General features: G+C 31.0%; 2 protein-coding genes across 2 annotated transcripts in view; both read right to left on the bottom strand.

The window, feature by feature from the left end:
- Window positions 1-1,112: 1,112 nt before the first annotated feature.
- Window positions 1,113-12,405, bottom strand: LOC111028805 (cationic amino acid transporter 2-like). The gene is made up of 12 exons (XM_022307565.1): window positions 12,072-12,405; window positions 7,581-7,812; window positions 6,503-6,631; window positions 5,662-5,817; window positions 5,466-5,570; window positions 5,205-5,360; window positions 4,980-5,104; window positions 4,146-4,243; window positions 3,941-4,080; window positions 3,579-3,854; window positions 3,210-3,478; window positions 1,113-2,338 (listed from the first exon to the last, which is right to left on the bottom strand). The coding sequence occupies exons 1-12, from the start codon at window positions 12,081-12,083 to the stop codon at window positions 2,102-2,104; spliced, it is 1,935 nt and encodes a 644-aa protein (XP_022163257.1). The 5' UTR covers window positions 12,084-12,405; the 3' UTR covers window positions 1,113-2,101.
- Window positions 12,406-14,118: 1,713 nt separating this feature from the next.
- LOC111028807 (high affinity cationic amino acid transporter 1-like) overlaps window positions 14,119-20,208 on the bottom strand; it is a 22,177-nt gene continuing 16,087 nt past the window's right edge. The window contains exons 5-12 of the mRNA XM_022307567.1: window positions 19,993-20,003; window positions 19,805-19,902; window positions 19,565-19,704; window positions 19,366-19,468; window positions 19,136-19,278; window positions 15,751-15,917; window positions 15,437-15,545; window positions 14,119-14,300 (exon numbers count right to left, since the gene is read on the bottom strand). Of these exons, the coding sequence (XP_022163259.1) occupies window positions 14,203-14,300; window positions 15,437-15,545; window positions 15,751-15,917; window positions 19,136-19,278; window positions 19,366-19,468; window positions 19,565-19,704; window positions 19,805-19,902; window positions 19,993-20,003 (869 nt within the window). The 3' untranslated portion in view covers window positions 14,119-14,202. The remainder of the gene's footprint in view (window positions 14,301-15,436; window positions 15,546-15,750; window positions 15,918-19,135; window positions 19,279-19,365; window positions 19,469-19,564; window positions 19,705-19,804; window positions 19,903-19,992; window positions 20,004-20,208) is intronic.

The following is a 20,208-nucleotide window of genomic DNA, read 5'->3' as shown; positions in this document are numbered from 1 at the left end:
CAAGGTTCTTCATATTAAGTTGTTGTTATTTGAAATTAAAAAAAAGTTAATCCTAATTCCAGAATAATATTTTCGAGAGTCTGTAGTTAGGATTTAGACAAAATTCATTAAAACCATGAACATTTGAAAATTATTTTGAGTTTTTTAAAAAACTTTTCTCTTTGAGATTTCATAAAAATGTTCTTTTTATACGCCAGATATGAAAATTGAATACAATACTGTTCGCAAGTTTTGTTACCGTTAGCCAAATTATAAATAATAATTGATAACAATCAAAAACCTGCACAAAACTTATCAACAGTCAAAAACATTTTTAAAATCCGTTTTTAAACAAAAAATATTAACAAGTTTTTACTGTTGAGAATAATAATTAGGGTTTTAGTGACGTTACTTGAGCCCATGGCTCCACATACGATGGTTTCCGGGATAGGTAAATGATTATGGGAAGCGAGCAATTTTTAAATGGATAAGATGAGAAATTACCACAAGCTCTGCCCAATAACTTCACTCGTCTTTTTTCAATTACTCATAAATCATACCAAATAATGTGAGTAGAAACATTAAACTTATTCTTCTATTCTAAGAATTAAACGTTCTTTAAAATTGAAAAAAATTATAATTTGTTGTGTTTTGTGCCCAAGGACTTTGAATTACGAGGGATAACTTTGTATAAACAAATATATAAAATAAGAATTAACACTTTGTTAAGAATAAAATTGTCTTAGACAATTAATAAACGACTAAACTATTTTTATAACATTTATAGCTATGTATTGGAATTATAACAATTTTTCACATAAAAAATAACAAATTTCAGTAATTAATAATTATTATATTATATTATTTTGGTAACAAATGCGTATTCTAGGTACAAAAATAAATATTATAACATAATACATTCATAGCAATAAGTAACGATAAACATATCTTAATGTGGATGATATAATATTTAAAAAAATATTGTGGAACGAATTTCACAAGACCGAAAATATTCATAATTTATGACTTTACAAACTATGATAACATAGTATAGAAATCAAGCAATTTATAAACTAATAGATTCAAGAATGGTCTTGTTGTACAACTTCATCATTTATGATATCTGTTCTATATATAAAATATATTTTATAATGTACAAAAAATGAAGTTAATAATATTTGTAAAAATGTAAGTATATCAAAATATTATGAAAAAATAAATACAAGGGAATCGGCTCTGCTGATTTCCAGTGTACCTACATATTATCATCATCGAATAGGTCACTGTAACCGATGTGTTAATATATAATTTAATGATAAATTATTGAATACAAAAAACGATTCTCAGCGGCTATACATCATCTCATCTATTTGTAAGGATATTTTATATTTTATAGTTAATTTATACTATTATAAGTAATAATTTTGCTATTGTTAATAGAATAGGGCATAGATCGAATTAGTTTTTGTCAGACCATCGCATGATATCTATCACATTAAGTTGGATTGCAAAAGAAAACAGTCATATTATGTATAAATGTATAATTACCACGCATAGGTACACGTGTTTTTATTGTATAAGCAAAAACGAGGTGATTAGAATGCAGAAGAATAGAATGGGTATAATTTAATAAGAGCTCAAATAGTAGCAGTGAAGAAACTGCGCCCTGAGGAACATCAGAGTTGGGTGAAAAACTGAGAGAGTGAACAACATGAATGGCGACATAATGATGGTGGCCACCAAGGAAGGAACGTAACCAATACAAATGGATCACAAATTCTCAAGAGATCGAGAGTTTTTACCAGACAGACATAAATCACTCAGTCTAACGCATTAAAGGAATCTGTGTACACGAAATTCACTTGAAAATGAATTCTAAACGACTGAAAAATATGAGTGGTGAAAAAATATTACAATAAGTAGTTCCAGGCCGGAAGCCATGTTGCTCTTTAACTAGAATGTGATTGAAGGGATGCTGAATTCCAAAAGCATGGAACTGTAGGGTAAGATTGTGATGGAAGGGTAGTTAAGAACATTGTGAGGATCACCAGACTTTAGGATAGGCACGCAATAGCTCTTAGTTTTAGACAAGGTTAGGGAAGATCCAGAGGAGAATATATAACTATAAGTTGACGGAAGAAATCTGGTGTATGGGTTCAGCAGAGCTCGACCGACTACTTCTCTGTTCTATTTTCTGCTTCAGACCTTCAGTACTGTTATTCATACCATAGAATGCGTATATGAATAGTCCGATCGTTAACCAAATACTGAAACGGATCCAGGTGATTATGTCGAGTTTCATCATCAAGTAAATGTTCATCAAGATGCTAACGCATGGTATGAGTGGAACCAGTGGGACCTACGAAAAAGGAACATAATACATTTACTAAAAAATGTTGTATATTTATAAATAAAATAAATATCTACCTGAATAATAGTTTATAACAAATGAATAATATACAAAAATAAATGAATTTTTTCCATTATATTCTGACCGAGCCAATGAATGATACATATTTATTTTTGGCTGTCGTTACTATTTTAAGTAGTAAAAACTAAAAATACTTCAACCTTCAACTTTGAGGGAGGATTCTGGTTGAGTTATGGGATCAAAATTTGAAATTAAAAATAATCGGCAAAAGCAAAATTAAACAAAAGGTGAGCAAATGGGTACCACTCTGCTATAGGTGCACTAGGTATTGAGTGGGTCACTGAAAGGACGTGTTAAAGTTTAAATTCAATGAATAAAATCATTCTGTACGAAAAATAATTCTGAACGAAGACTGCTAGCCTATACCTACCCAAAATTACTGAGTACATTTTATGATTTCATTGCTATTAAAGTTATTTAATTTACTATAGTTGATAGTAGGCACAGTTGGTTGAAGTAATTTTTGACGAAAAAATTGCATTTGTTAATGTCATTGTGCGTATAAAATGGAATTATACTTATAATACTTTTGTATACATTAAAAGTTTCAAATGGACTTCGGAAGTTTTACTTATAGACATTCTCGATTTAAACCTCTCAAAAGTACCAACTAGACCCAATTTTCTACCAGATACGTTGAAAATCAAAGCATTTCTTCTGCTACTTTATGTTCACATGCACATAAAATAAATAAAATAAAAAGTCTTTGACTTATGTAAAAATAATTTTTTTTTTGAATAACCTGTGTCATTCTCGGTTTCTTTTAATACCATTTTTTGAGATCTATAATGATTTGTACCTTGAACGAAAGTTTTTTGTTCGATTGAGGCTGTCTGGTTAGTAACAATAACAGAAACAACAGCCCTATAGCTAAGATGACGCTCATGCACTTTGCGAAGCTGTTGGCAACGCAAGCTTGTTTGAAAGGAGTTGTAGAGTTGTTGACGTTGACCACGCAACCTGGTTGGAAGTCCGTGGCGTTGATGTCGTTTTCGTCACACCATTGATGGGTGGTCTCGACGCACTCTTGTTGTACAGTTACTAAGCTGAACAGCGCGCATGTGCAAACTGCAAAAGGTCAAACGACCCGTTTCGTTAATATATTTCAAGAATTTAAAAAAAATACAAATTATTGTTCTTCGAAGGGTTATTCGATTTTGACACGTACTGTATAACACTGTGATAGTCGTGGCTACGCGCTCAGTCTCTTTGTTGGCGTTATCGACGTTGGACAGGTTAAAGTACTTTTCCACCTGCGCCTTAAAGAAATCACTTCTGGTCTCTGGTTCGTTGATGTCCTGTTTTTTTACCAACTCGTCGCCGTCCGGATCGTTTCTGTACCGTAACATCAGCACGCAAATGCACACGATCGTGTACGCCAACAACGTACCGATCGACATCATATTCATCAGTTGATCAAGGTTCAAAAGCGCCGTGATTATACCTGAAGGAGGTGGTTGTTTATTTATCACACAGGGTCAATGTTGCACATGCCGATCATAAATAGTGTAATCGTAATAACATATTTACCGGCAAACAGACCCGCCATCAGAGTAGCCAACACGGGTGTTTTAAACTTAGGGTGAATGATGGAAAACATGTTGAACATGAGACCGTCTTGGGCCATGGTCATCAGAATCCTCGGCATCGAGAACATGCTCGCTAAGAGACTATAAAGTTTGTGGTAAGTTCGCGATTAAGACATCACTGAGATTCTGGACAAACGTGTTCTTACCTGGCAAACATAGCAAATATAGCACCGGATGAAACAATCATTTTCAACGTCGTCCAACCAAGTTGATCGTAGACGTACGGGAACGGCGCGTCGATGTCCTATAACGTGTGATAATGAAAGTATTTATTGTTCAAAATCCGTTAGTAATTTTATTAGAAATCAGAATTAAAGTGATATCAATAATATTGTGGGCTTTTATAATTATTTACAAATTTATTCTCATACCTACTTTATTAAATTCACATGGAAAAACACACGCACATAATAAAAAAAGACCAGACAGAAGGAGGTAATTTATTAAGAACATTTTTGCAATCACAGTCTTAATAAAAGACACGAAGTGGTCACGAAGTCACAAAAGAAGTCAATGTGGACTGTGGTATTATAAAGCAGACAAAAATATATGTTAGGCGTGAAATCAATGATGATTAAGAAAGTAGGTATATACTATTTGATATTATAATAAATAGGTACCTACCTATAATATTTTATAATTTTGAAAACATTGGGAAAACTATTATATTATTAATTATACCTAATGTATATTATATAACTAATTATTATATCTAGATTTTACCTATACCTTATGTATAGTGTATAAGGCAATAATAACGATGTAAGATAAGTATACATTATACCTATAGTAAATCTGAGTGTTATGCAATTTTACAACATGCAGGTAAGTGCACTGATTTAATTTAAGAGCACATGAAAGAAAAACATTTTTTATCAAATGCCAAAATCCTAATTTTTTTTTTAGTTAAACCGCACAATACTCGTATATTGTACTATTAACGAATAAGGGTTAATCTGTATTGTTAAATCGATCGATACCTGATCATAATACGGCCACATCAGAGTTAAAACCGAGCTGATACAGCAATAAGCAAATGTTATGATGGTCAACGACAGTATGATGGCCAACGGGATGTCACGTTTCGGTTTCTTCGCTTCTTCTCCTGTGAACGGGAATCATTTTTTTTAGTTGATGTTACGGGTAGGTATTGCTTAGAGCATAAAATTTGCCATTGATTGTATTTTGTTCTATTTTACACTCACCCGTAGTAGCTACGGAGTCGAAACCGATGAACCCGTAAAAACATTTGGCAGCCCCCGCGGTCACTCCGGCCCACCCGAAAGGCATAAAACCGCCTTCGCCGCCTTTTGCGCCCTTCGGTATGTCTTGTTTCGGTATACTCCAATTGTACGAATTAACTATAACAACGATAACCAAATATTATATTTTAATGTACAGTGTTACTGTCATTTACGAACACCGATTATGTGCGGTTCACATCAAAATGTCAAAATGTATGTTACCTTTAAATAATCCGGATAAAATTACCGTGACCACGGTCAACAAATTGACGACTGTAAACACGTTGTTGATCATTGTAGATTCGCGGACTCCCCATGACAGTATAACTACAGAGGTAATATCGATTAAATAGTAATTTATCGTAAATGCATTGCGGTTGTGGTGTTTCTTGTTTGTTTGTAACAATTTTATACTCACTCGACAATAGTAGCACGAGGCTGAATGACAAGACATCTGGGTAGTCGGCCAAAAAACTGACGTTCATTGGGAAGAGATAGGTCATCGTGGTTTTCACGGGATAGTCCAACAAAGCGTCAATGTAATTACTGAAAGCTTTGGCGACACTTGCAGTACCTGTAACGTGCAATCATAACAAATTAATATTACATTTTAACACGTTTCAATAGGTGTACCTACTTAACTATTGTGCAACTAAACCTAAAAGTTTCATCAATATAGTTGGACGTGATAAAATTTGTTTTTGGTTATTCAATTTCAAGACGTACCTTCCCAGTATTTTAGACTTTAGTAAAATACTTTTTGCAAACTTTTAATTCGTATTCTTTACTGTTGTCTACAGTTGTCTTCAAACTGTGAGTCATGAATCAATTTTGGGTCAAAAGAGGTTCAGAAATTGGTCATGGTATACTTTACGTTATTAAAAAAATGATATGTTGTAAATATATATTCCATTCAGGAATGAAGATAAACAGAAAATAAAATAAATATATTAATTATTGTGCCTCATTATATTCAAAATTGGTCCATTTTAGACATTCGAGTATTATTAGAAAAAAAAAATTCTATGGAACATAAAAAATTAATAATAACGAAAATGGGTTTCAAGACCAATAAGGATGCCGTCTTCTCTACTGCATGAATTTGTTATGTTATATTTTGTGCATTATCAAAGCACTCCGGACTTCGGTAATAAGACCGAAAGTATGTATTCTCCCTCACGTCAAAACACAACTTAGGTTAACGACAAATTTCCCACCCCGTATGAGCTTGACAGGCCTCAAGACTTAACATCACTCACCTATGACGTATTCGAGTATCAGATTCCATCCGATTACAAACGCGACGAATTCGCCCACGCCGACGTAACTGTAAACGTAGGCCGACCCGGCTCTTGGCACTCTCGCTGCGAATTCTGCGTAACACAGGCCTGTGGATATAATATAATATAATATATAACTGTAATCTATTGAGCCGCTAATAAATATAATATTGGTATTTTATTTCCGGTCCGGACCAGCAGGGCACTCGGTCGTCTCGTATAGTAGGTTTATAGTTCTTCGCGAAGAAACAGCCACTAACTTTTGAACTGTAAGTCCAGAAGTTATGCAATTTAAACTGCACATGGTTTAAAGTAAATCTAGATGAATAGTCTACTATTGTTATTCCGGAGTTCTACACCTACAAGGTTTCTGAAAAATTAATTATGCCCTTAAAGTACGAGAGTTGAATTCGTTTTATTTTAATTTTCTGGTGGCTGTTGATTACACTGAAAATTATTCCCATTTATTGTTCAAAATCACGATATATTTTACGATGCAAAATCAATAAAAAAAAAACGTGTAAATTATATTAAAAATTATGAATAAATTATTTGATGTGTAAAAAATTAAATATTATTTAAAAATAATAATCCAACTCAAATCTCGGGAGTGTTTAGTTCATAATCAGAGTTGATTTTCAAGTGGTTTATCCTTATCCTTTAAAACCACTACAGATTGGATTTTCGCTGTTGGATAACTATTGGTTCTGTGGAAAGAATTCTATTAAGAATAGTGTCTTAGATCCGATTTCTATCTAAAAAATTAGACGTAAACGGAATATAGTGATGCCTCAATGGAATTATATTTTGTTTCTACCGTATTACACTTCATAATTTGAGTAGCTTATATATTTTGTAATTCGTTTGTATGCCTTCACCATTTCTATCATTAAGTTATTACAGGTATATTAAAATACTACACCGTACACCGTGCATTTGAGCATTTACTGTAAAACGATGGATACCCGATGGCGATATTATTTTGGTCCGAATCAGAAACAGATGTCCTATGGTTTAATTCGATTTTTGTTTAACATTTCTTTTTATCTTGTCTCACCTGCGAGAGCAGACGCAAAGGCAGCCAAAATGAATGACAGAACGACGGCCGGCCCTGCTTCTATTCTGGCAACGTTTCCGGCAAGCACGTAGACGCCCACCCCCAACGTTGATCCAACTCCAAGTGCCGTCAGGTCCACCAGATTGAGGACCCTGGCCAATTTTTTCTGTTGATCGTCTTCTATGTCATCTTCGTTTTTCCGCCTGAACATCACTCGGTACAGGGTTTCTCGCTGGAAAAAAGAATTATCCGTTATATATTATCGTTCCATAGTCGAGTTGCCGAAATCGACATTTGAAGAGTAATTTTTTTAAAAATATTATTTGAAATTCGATAAGTTCACTACTGCTTGAAAAAACAAACTATCACACAACACGAGGATACTGTATAATAATACTGTAATTGTTTCAATATATTAGAAGTCAACATTTTAAGCATCGGAGTTGCTTTTAAACCGTCTTGTTGTAAGTCAATAGTGATAACTATAATTAGATAAGTGCGTATAAATCATTTAAAAAAAGTAATTAATAATAATTTCAACTTATCATTATAAGTTTAATTTAATTAAAAAATTATTATTCATGAGAAAGTATTACGCTCCTTTCAGTTCATATAGTTATGTTACAAACTTCTCTTTGTCCGACATCATCTGTTACAATATGTCCATAAACCAACCTTGGATGAACCAAACCGTTCAAAATTTTTAAGAAAATTCACTACAGTTTACAGAAAATACTGAAACTGTTTCAAATAAATTAACTTTTAAATAATGTTAAATTAATGAGAACTGAATATATGCAATACAATTTTTTTTCTTAATACACAGTTCATTGAGAAATTGTACATTCGGCGTGCTCGCAGAATTAATGCAATTAAAAACTTAAATAATTTTATTTCCTCCAACGTTAAACAGTAATTTTTATCCCTTCCCACACCTAAAACAAATATATTAATTAAAACTGTTGAATATAAGTTGATCGTAGCTAATCGGCATTCAACATATTATTATTATAATTTTAGACATTAACGCGTATCACAAAAATCTCAAAACTCAAAAAGTCATATAGTTTCTCAGATGTGTTGTCTTATAAACTGTTATTATGCACGAGTAAAAATTATTTTTGGATTTTGTTTTCATTTGCTATCACATAAAACACAAACTAAGTCTAATTCACTATCAGTAACAACCTTCGATATGAACATTGAAGTATTTGTTCGGGAATAAAAATTATAGTGTCTCCAAAGTCCAAACACAAAAAAAAAAACCATTATTCTTTGGCAAATACATTAATTTCACCGGCCTGAATCTAATACACACAACAAATGGTAATATTTACACAATACCAGTAGACATAATCGATTGTATTATATAATTCTAATAATAACCATTGATACTTGACATTTTCACTTAATAAATAAATAATAAATATATTTTATACATTATTTATATCAGTATTTTCGATACATGATATACCTAATTTTAAAAATATTGTTTAGCTATTTATAGAAATTTGAAATGTTTTACTTCTTTTAGATTACATTCATTTTTTTTAGCATTTAAAGTTCAAATTTTGACGAAGTTCGTTTTAAAAGCAATTTAAATAATAAGATTCAAAAGTATGTTGAAATCGAAAAAATTAATAAATCTATAATTCTTATCAAAATAAAAGCCGTTTTTTAATAAATTTTAATATTGGTAAGAATCGATTTAAAGTTAAAAAAAAATAATAATTTAAATATAAAATTCAACAATAGCCAACAGATCTAGTCTATAATTTTATTCATCGGTAAACAATAAAAAATAATGTTTTGTTTTCTTAGGCCCGGTTCATAATCGTACATATTAGCTCATATTTAGAAAATAGATATCGAAATTTAAATCTCAAAAAAAAAGTAAAAACGATGTTTTAAATTGAAAAATAGGGGAACACTATATTTTATATACGATTAAAAATCAGAAAACATTTAAATCAACATGGACCAACAAAATAAAGTCATAAGCAGGGTTGGGATTTTATAGCATTAATTGCATATATCTTATGAGTTGCTTTAAAAATAGAGTACGCTAAAAATGTGTTTCATAATACAGAGAACTCAAGTTAAAAATGTTGCTTTTTTAGTTTTTACTGTTTTTTTTTTGTTTTTTGCATTTTTACCTGTTTTTGAATTAAAACCTGTCATATTTTATGAAATTATAATTTAGTAAACGTGTTTTTATATTTTTGTCAATCGAATCATCAAGCAAATTGTAAATGTACCTAATACCTATAGATTAAGTAAATAGACCGATTAGGATGATGCAACGCGGTACAGAGATTATATACAGGTATAATATAATACTAAGATAATTTTGCATAAGGTATTTGGTTCTAAGTTTTGTTATTTGCTGATTTTGATGTGTTTTTTTTTATCGATTTCTACTGCGATTATTAATCGTCGATTATCAACATTGTGTAGTCAATTCATTTTATACAGTCATCTCGTGTGCTCGTACTCTTGTGTTACGTTGTATTTTCGCCTTTCGGTTTAACTTGTAGGTAGTAACCTTGTTTTAAAATGCCAAAAGTTAAATCATCTCTTTTGTGTAAACTCAATAATGTTGTATCCGAGTTTGGCGAAGAAGTGTTTAAGGTTGACTACAATGTATTATTTTGTCAATTATGTGAGTGTAAAGTGAACAGTGAAAAAAAATTTAACATAACTCAACACTTAAAAACAGATAAACATATCAAAGCAACGAAGCGCCATCAAAATAAAATTGAAAAAAAAAACAAAAGTTTCATACCAGCTACCAAAAAAAAAAAATCTTTAAAGTTGATTTATGTAAAGCATTTATAGCGGCAAACATTCCTTTAAATTAATTATCTAATCCAATATTTCGACAATTTCTCGAAACGTACATGAAAAATCCGATTCCAGATCAAACCACGTTAAGAAAATTATATGTGGATCATACAAATAACGAAACTATGGAAAACGTTCGGTCTAAATTATCTTCTAAGCGAATATGGGTCAGCATCGATAAAACAACCGATGTCGAAGAACGGTATAATATAGAAAATGCGATTGTCGGCAATCTCGAAGCCGATCGTCAAGGTGTTGTATTTTTACTTCATACTGAAGAACTAGGAAAAACAAAATTGTCTATTATCAGTCAGCTATTCAACAAGTCAATGGGTATATTGTGGATGAACGGAGTACAACATGAACATGTTCTTTTATTTGTATCAGAAGCCGCACCGTGTATGATAAAGGCAGGGACGGCTGTCCAAGTTTTCTATTCCAAAATGCTACACGTGACGTGTGCACTGTGCAGCCCATGGTTTGCACAGAGCAGCAGCGCAGGTTTGATCTCATTTCAGTACAGTGGATAAGTTAATAGCAAGTGTTAAACAAGTATTTAAAAAAAGCAACGATACAATTATATAATATTCTTATAAATACGCGCAGTCTCCGCACATAACCGTTTGATAATTTATCACTGAATTCAAATGGTTTTATGGTTCATAACATAATATTCATTAACCAACTCATTGACGAGGTAAATACTCGAAACGTATACCTATTACACACAAGAGAGTGACTTTATCGGGGTTTTTTTTTTAAATTTCTATTAAAGTGGTCTCTGCGGTGACTGGTAGTATAAACCGAAAGAACGTTAGTACTTATACCTGTAATACTATGTATTACATTATTGTTTGTTATGATTAGGACAGCGGACTTTTGCAAATATGCATTTGAATACCAAAAACATGCATTTATATGCAAAATAAAAAATATGCGTCGCATATGCTTTTTTAAAATAAAATCATGAATATTTTTATTTATTTTATTCAACTGAATTTATTATTTTGAATATGTTTTATTTTGTTCCAAATGTTTCAACTTTAAGTATTAAATTTTATGATAATTTATAAAATTATCGGGCTTCTAGGAAAAACGTAAGATGGAGCCAGTCAAAAACCATATTATACGACAAAAATCAAAAAAATCAAAAATGAATTTGGGTTTTGGTTGTATTATTAAAGATAAAAATGTTAGTGGGGAATAAACTGATACAATTATTAATTGCATTAGCAGATGTCTCAAAAAGTATAAAATAAAAGAAATATGCCCTTAAAACAAAAAAGTATCACATACTGGAAATGAAACATTTTATATTTTCATTTTGCATATTTCTCAGATTTTTAAGATGACTGCATGTTTTAATAATTTGAATTTTTTTAGTTCAAATTTGAATTAATTTTTTTGTAAAATTTCTTTACAGTCTGTTAATGTTTTTTTTTTTTTTTAGTTTATTATTCATCCTAAGTTTGACTTTTCGCCAACGAAAATGTTGGGTTTAGTTTTTGTATTTTATGATCTGCGTTTTTTTTTTTTGTACAACAAATGCACACACAATATATTTTTGAGGGCATATAAATCCTAAACGGTCGGGTCCTAACCCTACTGCGAGTGGCCTAATCGATGCAATAATCACAATATACGTACCAACTTCATCATTACGTCGTCGTCCGTCGATCCGGCGCATATAGATCACGATCTATGGGGAGACGATATTGTCTTGGGCCGGCCGAGACGCCGAGGTCTTGCAGAGGGTGTGGTAGTCGCCGGGTCTTGCAGCTATCCCGATTCACTGGACGTGGACACCACGTGGTACAAAATATTATTATTTACTATCGTTTCAGTACACGACCGTTCGTTTACGGGGTTTTATGTCTTCTGATGATAACGTCTGTTATCGTCGTCGTCGTCGTCGTCGTCGAATTTCACGATGGACCGCGCGTGCGTCCGGGCTCGATTAATATTGAGCTCCGTCCATGCGGCGCTCGTCGTTTTATTATCCCTTCCCGGTGCTCGATCTAGCGCTCCTGGTGACCGAGGGGGTGGGGGAGGGATTATTAGCCGAGATTTTTGCCTCCGGATCGCATGCCCGTTCATGCCGATATTGTTTTAGGTGGCGTTTAAAAAACAATTAAATACAAAAAAACCGACCATCTTAAAGGTATCCAACTTTCGTGGGTATTTTTAGTCATTATGTTTTTTAATTTGATTTTTTTTTATTCCAAACAATCTCATGTTATATCTTGAAAATTAGGCCATCGAGTCACTCTGTAAAATAAACATTGCTGTGGCGTCGATATCACTTTTACTGTGATCAAAATATTCTATTCATTATAGGTACCTCATTGACATTTTAATCACCAACAACAACAACAACACGTCAACTTCATAACATTTTTGTTGCAATTTATCAACTGCAATCTGACAGGTTTGAACAAAACTTAATGAGTTGTTAACCAAATTTTCTATACTAGATGATTCAACAATTGTGCGTGGTCAAGTAAAAAAATAACTAATTAAATAAATGCCTGGCACATTTATGAAATCGACAAATGTATAACAAATTTATTTGAAAAAAATGTCCTTGTAATATATTGATTTCATATGTTTTTAAGCATTAAGCTCATTACCAATATGAACAGACACATCACTTTTTGTGAGTTTTTACTGTCCAATGAAGAGTTTAGCAAAAACTTCCGTGAACAAAGCACACTTTATCATAGTAAAAAGTAAAACCAATAGTTATCTCTCTGCTCTTAAACAAAACATTTGATAAAATCACAGACAAGACGCAGAATGTGTGTATCATAATATATTTTTAATAGGTATTATAATTATAAAGTATACAAAAAGTAATTCATAAGTCGACATAATTATTATTTTATCTTATTATGATAATATTACATTAGGTTTTCGTTATAATATAATTATATGATAAAATCGATCTTCATAAACTCAGTAAAATTATCAATTATCTATCATGACACCCCCAAAAAGTTTTACAAAAATTCGAATTTTTTATATATAACTATAAAAAATTTAAATTTAAATTTATGTTAAAGATAAATAATATTAACTTTTAACACAATAAAGACTATCACAGTTGAAAAATCACATTCATAATAATATGTTATAAATTATTGTAGTGCGAGTAAAATAGATTTAATACAATATATTTCTGAAGTATTGTCGAAAAATATGAAGTGCTCCCGTTTAAATTTTTGAAACTACAAATGCAGTTTGCCAAGATTAAGAATTTTAAACATAAAAATAATTATTTCAATATTATATTAGTATATCTAAATTCTAAGATAATATATTAATTTAAATTCAAATCAAAGCCGAAAATTAACACACCAAACAAAATACTAGTAGTTTTAGAACGGTCACATAAACTATAATATAGTTTATTATTATATATTTATATAATATACATCAACAAACTTAAAAATTATATTCAATGTTTTTTTAATAAATTGCTATGGCAACCAAAAAAAAAAAAAAAAAATGAGAGTTATGAATATGTAATAAATATTAATTGTATAAATAAACATTTTAGGTAAAACATCGGGAAGAGTTTTTTGGTTTTTCATAACATTGAAAAATCACTTAAAATAAAACAATAAAGCACTAAAAGCCCTAAGACTGAATAAAGTACCTATACAATATAGATCACTAATATAATATAAGTATACATATTTTTCAAAATAGATGAGGAATCCAATGGAATTGATTTCAATCTATGTGTAATTTTACAAACATCCAAAAAACTAACCGATTATAGCTTCGGTTTGATTTGAATTGTGTTAAGTTGAATTTTTTGCTTATTGCCTTCCAAACTGTGACCGATACCGTAGAACAAATATATCAATAATCCTGTAAATATCAAGGCATAAATTATAAGTAAACATTTAGAATAAAAAGAAATATGATAATTAGTTTTTGATAAATCATATATCAATTTATTTTAATCATTATATCGATTAAAATATCTAAAACCACGAAATACTTATCATAACTAAGGTTATCCGTTTTTGCCAATTATATAATTTATAATTATCATTATTATGATAATTATATAATTTACTGTAATAAATGCAGTTATTGCTTATTTCCAATATATAACGAGTTTCAGTCATATGTTTTTATGATTTTCTACTTCAGATTTAATGTGTGACATGCGCACCGATAAAGTGTTCACATGCCATAAACATGTGTACTGATCAATTTAATGTTGTAGTAACGTAAATCAGTCGCAATAATTAATGTTTTGGCGTTAATTTTTAAAAATAACAACTCTATAGGTGTGATAATCAATAATCATGTATAAGATTTAAACTGAATATTTAAAAATTATCAGGTCACTGAAAAGGATTTGTTGTATTTGAATATTTTCAATGATAAATTCGAAAAAAAAACGATTCTAATCGGAGATGGTCCGTCTGTATCACAGTATGTACTATGTTTCTTTATAATATATTTAGGTACACTTAACCTTGTTATATTATAGTTATTAAATTTACTTTTATAAATATACGGTTGGTACAATTAGTTTTTAACTAAAACATTGCATTCATATCATATAGTAATAGTATTATTATTAAGTTTATTGTTATTAACTTTTGAATCAGTACTGACCTGCCGCAGAGCGGTATGAACATGTTTGTGGTATAAATAGGTGATAATTTAAAATTAATCTTAATATATTGAAAAACTGCATTGTGTATTACAATTATAAAAATATAAAATAAGCATAAGAGTTTCAAATCTTTATGAAGAATATTTTGGATATTATATTGTCAATTTTTTTTATCCAAAAACCGAAATTGTATCATATGTAAATAAAAAAAAAAAAAACAGTAAAAAGTTAAATATTTTAAATACTTATAAAAAGCACAAAGGCTCCTAAATATTTAGGAAATCATATCACGTTTAGTAAATTATAGTATGACTAGTTTAGTTTCGTTAAGTTTTTACAACAAATTTTGCTAAGTGTAAGTAGACGAACTTACCACATATGAGCCACACTATGAACCTTATCCAAGTCTTGTACTCGAGTTCCATCATCAGGTAAACGTTTAGTACAATGCTCAAACATGGAATGATGGGAACCAGGGGCACCTAAAAAATATGAAAATAAATCTAATTTTCTAAAATTATGTTAGTATTTTCTCAACCAGAAAACTTTGAATCTATTACAATTCATATGTGTGTTAAGAGCACTGTTTTCTACAAGAAAAATCACTGCCATCAAACAATATTCTTAAAACTAAATTTGAAAACCCAGTTCTTAAAATCGTTTGTATTTCTTTTATCAAACTCATACCTTGAACGATAGATCTTCCACGGCTGTCGGAAGTCTGCCCAACATGAACAACGTAACCAACAACACCAAAAGTGCTATTACGTTTATTATCATGAGTACGTTCCTCGTGTTGCCATGATGTGATTCCATGTTTGCCAAGCTTATTGCAAACACAAACGTACAGGCACCTATGTTAAAACATAGTTTTGAATTATTAATTTAGTATTCCCATAATTTAAATGTGTTCAAAAAAGGAGTGTAATTTTTTTTAAATAACTAAGAATTACCGATACCTTATTTATGCAATTATAGGGCGTTATTACCGCTTAATTACTGTAATATGCAGATTCATTTTATTTTTGTATGATACTTTTAAATAATACTAATATTTAAATATCATTTTAGTACAGATTTTTATATGTATAAAAAAATATATATGTGCGCTTGAAATATAATTATTATAATTTATAATTGATAATTGAATACTGATTGTGGTCAATGCTTTAATTGTGTAAATTAATTAATAAAATCTTGGACAATTCTGCTTCAAAACGTACGATTACAGTTATAGAGCGGGTACCGTATTTCTGTAAGAATAAACTACTTTAAAGTGGTAGGTGCAATATTTTCTGTCAATTTATTACTTATTGACTTAAGCTTATTTATAATTAGACATACTAAACGATAGTATTTCATAGGTAGTATGAAACTATGAAAAATGTAATATCAATAACTTTTTCTGGTTTTATTTGCAATATATCAAGGTACTCATGATAATAAACTCTTTATTATCACCGTGTCAAGACTATATTTTCATCCACAAAATTAATTTGACGTAAGTACCTATATAGGTTAACGGCTTATCAAAATAATTTTAGTAATCGTACATTTAATGATCGATAAATTGTTTTAACTTTTGAGATATTGTAACTATTATATTTGTAATTTAAGATATATTGTACAATTAAATTATTTCAATCGCACATTCTTTCGTAGCATATGCGAGTTGTTAATTGTTATAGTACTATGTGACATTTGCGTGCAACAGTGATTTAATTAAATTTAAACAGAAGAGCAATATTCAAAAAAAAAAAATGTTTTAAAGAGAATTGTTAATTGTACATATTTGCCTGAATCTAAGTAGGTATTATAAATAAATAATAAAGTAGTAAAGCAGAAAACCATTGTAGTTTACATTGCTGGAACTGAACTGGGAACAACTAGTACGGGGAATGAATGATTTCGCTTGCACTGCTCGTCAAAAAATAAAACAATATAAACGTACAACTCGAAATAAAAAGCATTTGGTCGGAAGCAAAATTGTTCGCTCTGCCGCTACCGTCATCAGCGGCAAAAATTGCATCACCCCCCTTCGGTCGGTCGATACGTTTATACATGATATGATGCAATTGTAACGGTCGGTATCGTCAGACAAGCAGTGTACTTAGGGGTATGCCCCAGGCTATGGCCTGTAAAGTGCATACAGTGCATATTCAACTGCATGGAGTTTCAACTGCCCATAATTATGTATCTGTGCATTTACAGTGTATTATACTGTACTTAACGATACCTGCACGAAATCGGTAGGGACTATTTTTGACCATTTCGGTTGATTATTCAACAGATATCTTGTTCTTTATTGTAGCTAATAATTAGCATTAAAGTGTGTTTCACTGTTTTGTTGTCGATGATTTACCTAAATGCTTGAAGTTTTATTTTATCTTATATTTTCCTTTTGATAAAATATTTGATAGTTGTTGATATAATACATTAATATTAACAGTACGGTGGTCATATTATCATGCAGCTCAAATAATTATAATGTTGAAAAAATATAGTTTAATATTTTAAGCACTTTCCCAAAGGTATAGAGAGTTAAGAAAAGAGTGTTGCTATACACTGTTAATAAAATTGTCGTTTTTTCCAGTACTAGACCTAATATGCTACCATAAACGACCCATATAGTTGGAGTTCACATGCATTAAAAGTTTTTACTGACTCTAAAGAAGAACCCAGTAAAAATCATAATAATAAAACTCACTTAATTTAGGACCAACTTTCTCGGATCAGAATTTTCAAAAAAGTATTGGTTATAGACAAACTATTAATTAATGGAATTCGAATAAAATTAAATTATAATACATTTAATACACGCAGTTTGACTCAGTATTTGTTACACGATTATAATACTATATTATACTACAAACAATAATTATAATCCACAAAAAAAATAGAATTAATTATGTTAAACGATGATTGGGTAACACTGTTTTATTGGCTTTTATTTATCTTAAGTATTCATCTATTTATTTACGGCATTTAATGTAACCCTAAAAAAATATAGTACACACATCAAATGTTCACTGAATATTTATATCCATATTTTCTATACACCGTCAAATTTTGAAAATATTTTGACTCGTGTTGAACTATTTACAGGCATATGAAATGTTCGATAATTATTAGTTTTTTTACACTAATATCGATAAAAAAATGTTCGATTGGTTAAAAAACTTGAAAATGTAATACAAGATTTCTCTAAGTTGTTGTTAGTAGAAATTAAAAAAATTTCAGCTTAAATCCACAGTAATTTTTTATGAGCCTTTGAATTTAGAATTCTGACAACATTTGTAAAAATCAAGTTGAATAACCAAAAATAATGTTTTAAGTTATTTGTTGTATTCTAAGAATGTTATTCGTGGATACCTACTTGAACATTTTTGAGTATATTATTATGTTTTACCCACACTTTTTGGCAAAAATGAATTTTACCTACTTTAATACTAATGCTTAATAGTAAATAAATTACTTTAATCACAAGAACATCATCAAATATGCTAAACTATTTAGGTTAATTATTTATTATTTATGGGCTGACTGACTGTCTTCGCTCAGGATCGTTTTTTTCGTATACAATGATTTTATATCATCGAATTCAAATTTAGCAACATCCATTACGTAGTAACCCACTTGTAATCTACTGTTATACAGCAGAGCGACATATACTTACCAGCTTTTTTATTAATGAACATATTATATTTTTTTTGAAATCAAAAATGTATTCACACAAAAAAAAAATGCCAAGGTGGGATCTCCTCAGTCCCCGGCCCTGAATATGCCACTGATAGATAGTAAAATAATAAATACAATAGTTTAATGGATAGGCCACATGAGAAAAAATGTAACTATTATGTCTGAACCACTGCACGTACTATGCTAATTAGATCTGATGATGTCTTATCCATTATTTATTGTCTATGAATTATAATATAGTGATCAATCTATTATAGCAGCATGCAATACAATCAATGATCATACACACACGCAAGTTTGTAGATAGGTATGAGAAAGGACCCTTGTTTTGATAAGATTAAATAATAATATTACAATAATATATGATACATACTAAATATGAATATCAAAGCCCTCGAAACGTATTGGGTATCTGAGTTCGGCACTTTTGCGTTCGATAAGTTCAACCATGTGAAAACCGTGATACCTTTCGACTTCGTCATGTTGTCTTGGATGGACGGACTGTTGTCTGTGTACCTGTTAAACAATAATGCAATAATACATTATTTTCGTTTCGCCCTTAAATAGCACAAGCAGCTCCTACAGACAACGCCTCGGACTAACCTCAATATCAACACGCAAATGCAAACGATCGTGTAGGCCTGGAGTGTGCCGATGGACGCCATATCGATGAGCTGCTCGAGATTGAATACTGCGGCCAAAGTACCTGATAACATGGAAAATAGGTATTTATAGGCTATAAAAATATACGATTACTGGCAGGTGAACCCAACGACGAGTGTTTGCATCTCGTGTATATTACCGGCAAAAACTCCGCAAATGATCGTGGATATCAGAGGGGTCTTCGTCGTGGAGTTGATGTTCGACAAGAACTTGAAAAGCAGACCGTCGCTAGCCATCGAGTACAAGATACGAGGTAGTGGAAATATTGCACCCAAAAGACTGTATAATTATAACGTAAAGGCATATAAATAAATAAAAAATAAAATATTAGCTGGTACATCGACAACGCTGTGATACGTCGTCGTGGAGGTGGACGTACCTTGTGCACAATGCGAATATCGCACCACCGGAGACTATAATTTTTATCGTCGGCATACCCAAATTTTCATAGAGGGCCGGAAGTGGTGCATCCGGATCCTGAAAAACGGAATGTCTAAATTAATGTTATAAAATAACAACGTGTACTGCAGTACGTATACACCTCTCCCCTCAGTGCTCAGTGCTCACCATCGACTTTTCTCGAAATATTTTTCAAGGATTGTATTTAGTACGCAATTAGTTTTAGTTTGAATTTTTTTGACATCGGTTCGGCCGGAAATTTGGTTTTCTGTGCATGAAAAATTGTTTGCTCAGCCCCTCCTCTTTCTCTCTCTCTCCCACACACACACACACACACACACACACACACACACACACACACACACACACACACACACACACACA

This window comes from Myzus persicae, unplaced genomic scaffold, assembly GCF_001856785.1.
Source record: "Myzus persicae strain clone G006 unplaced genomic scaffold, MPER_G0061.0, whole genome shotgun sequence".
Classification (NCBI taxonomy): domain Eukaryota; kingdom Metazoa; phylum Arthropoda; class Insecta; order Hemiptera; family Aphididae; genus Myzus; species Myzus persicae.
Note: the sequence above shows the minus strand (reverse complement) of the source record. Positions and strands in the feature narration are given on the sequence as shown.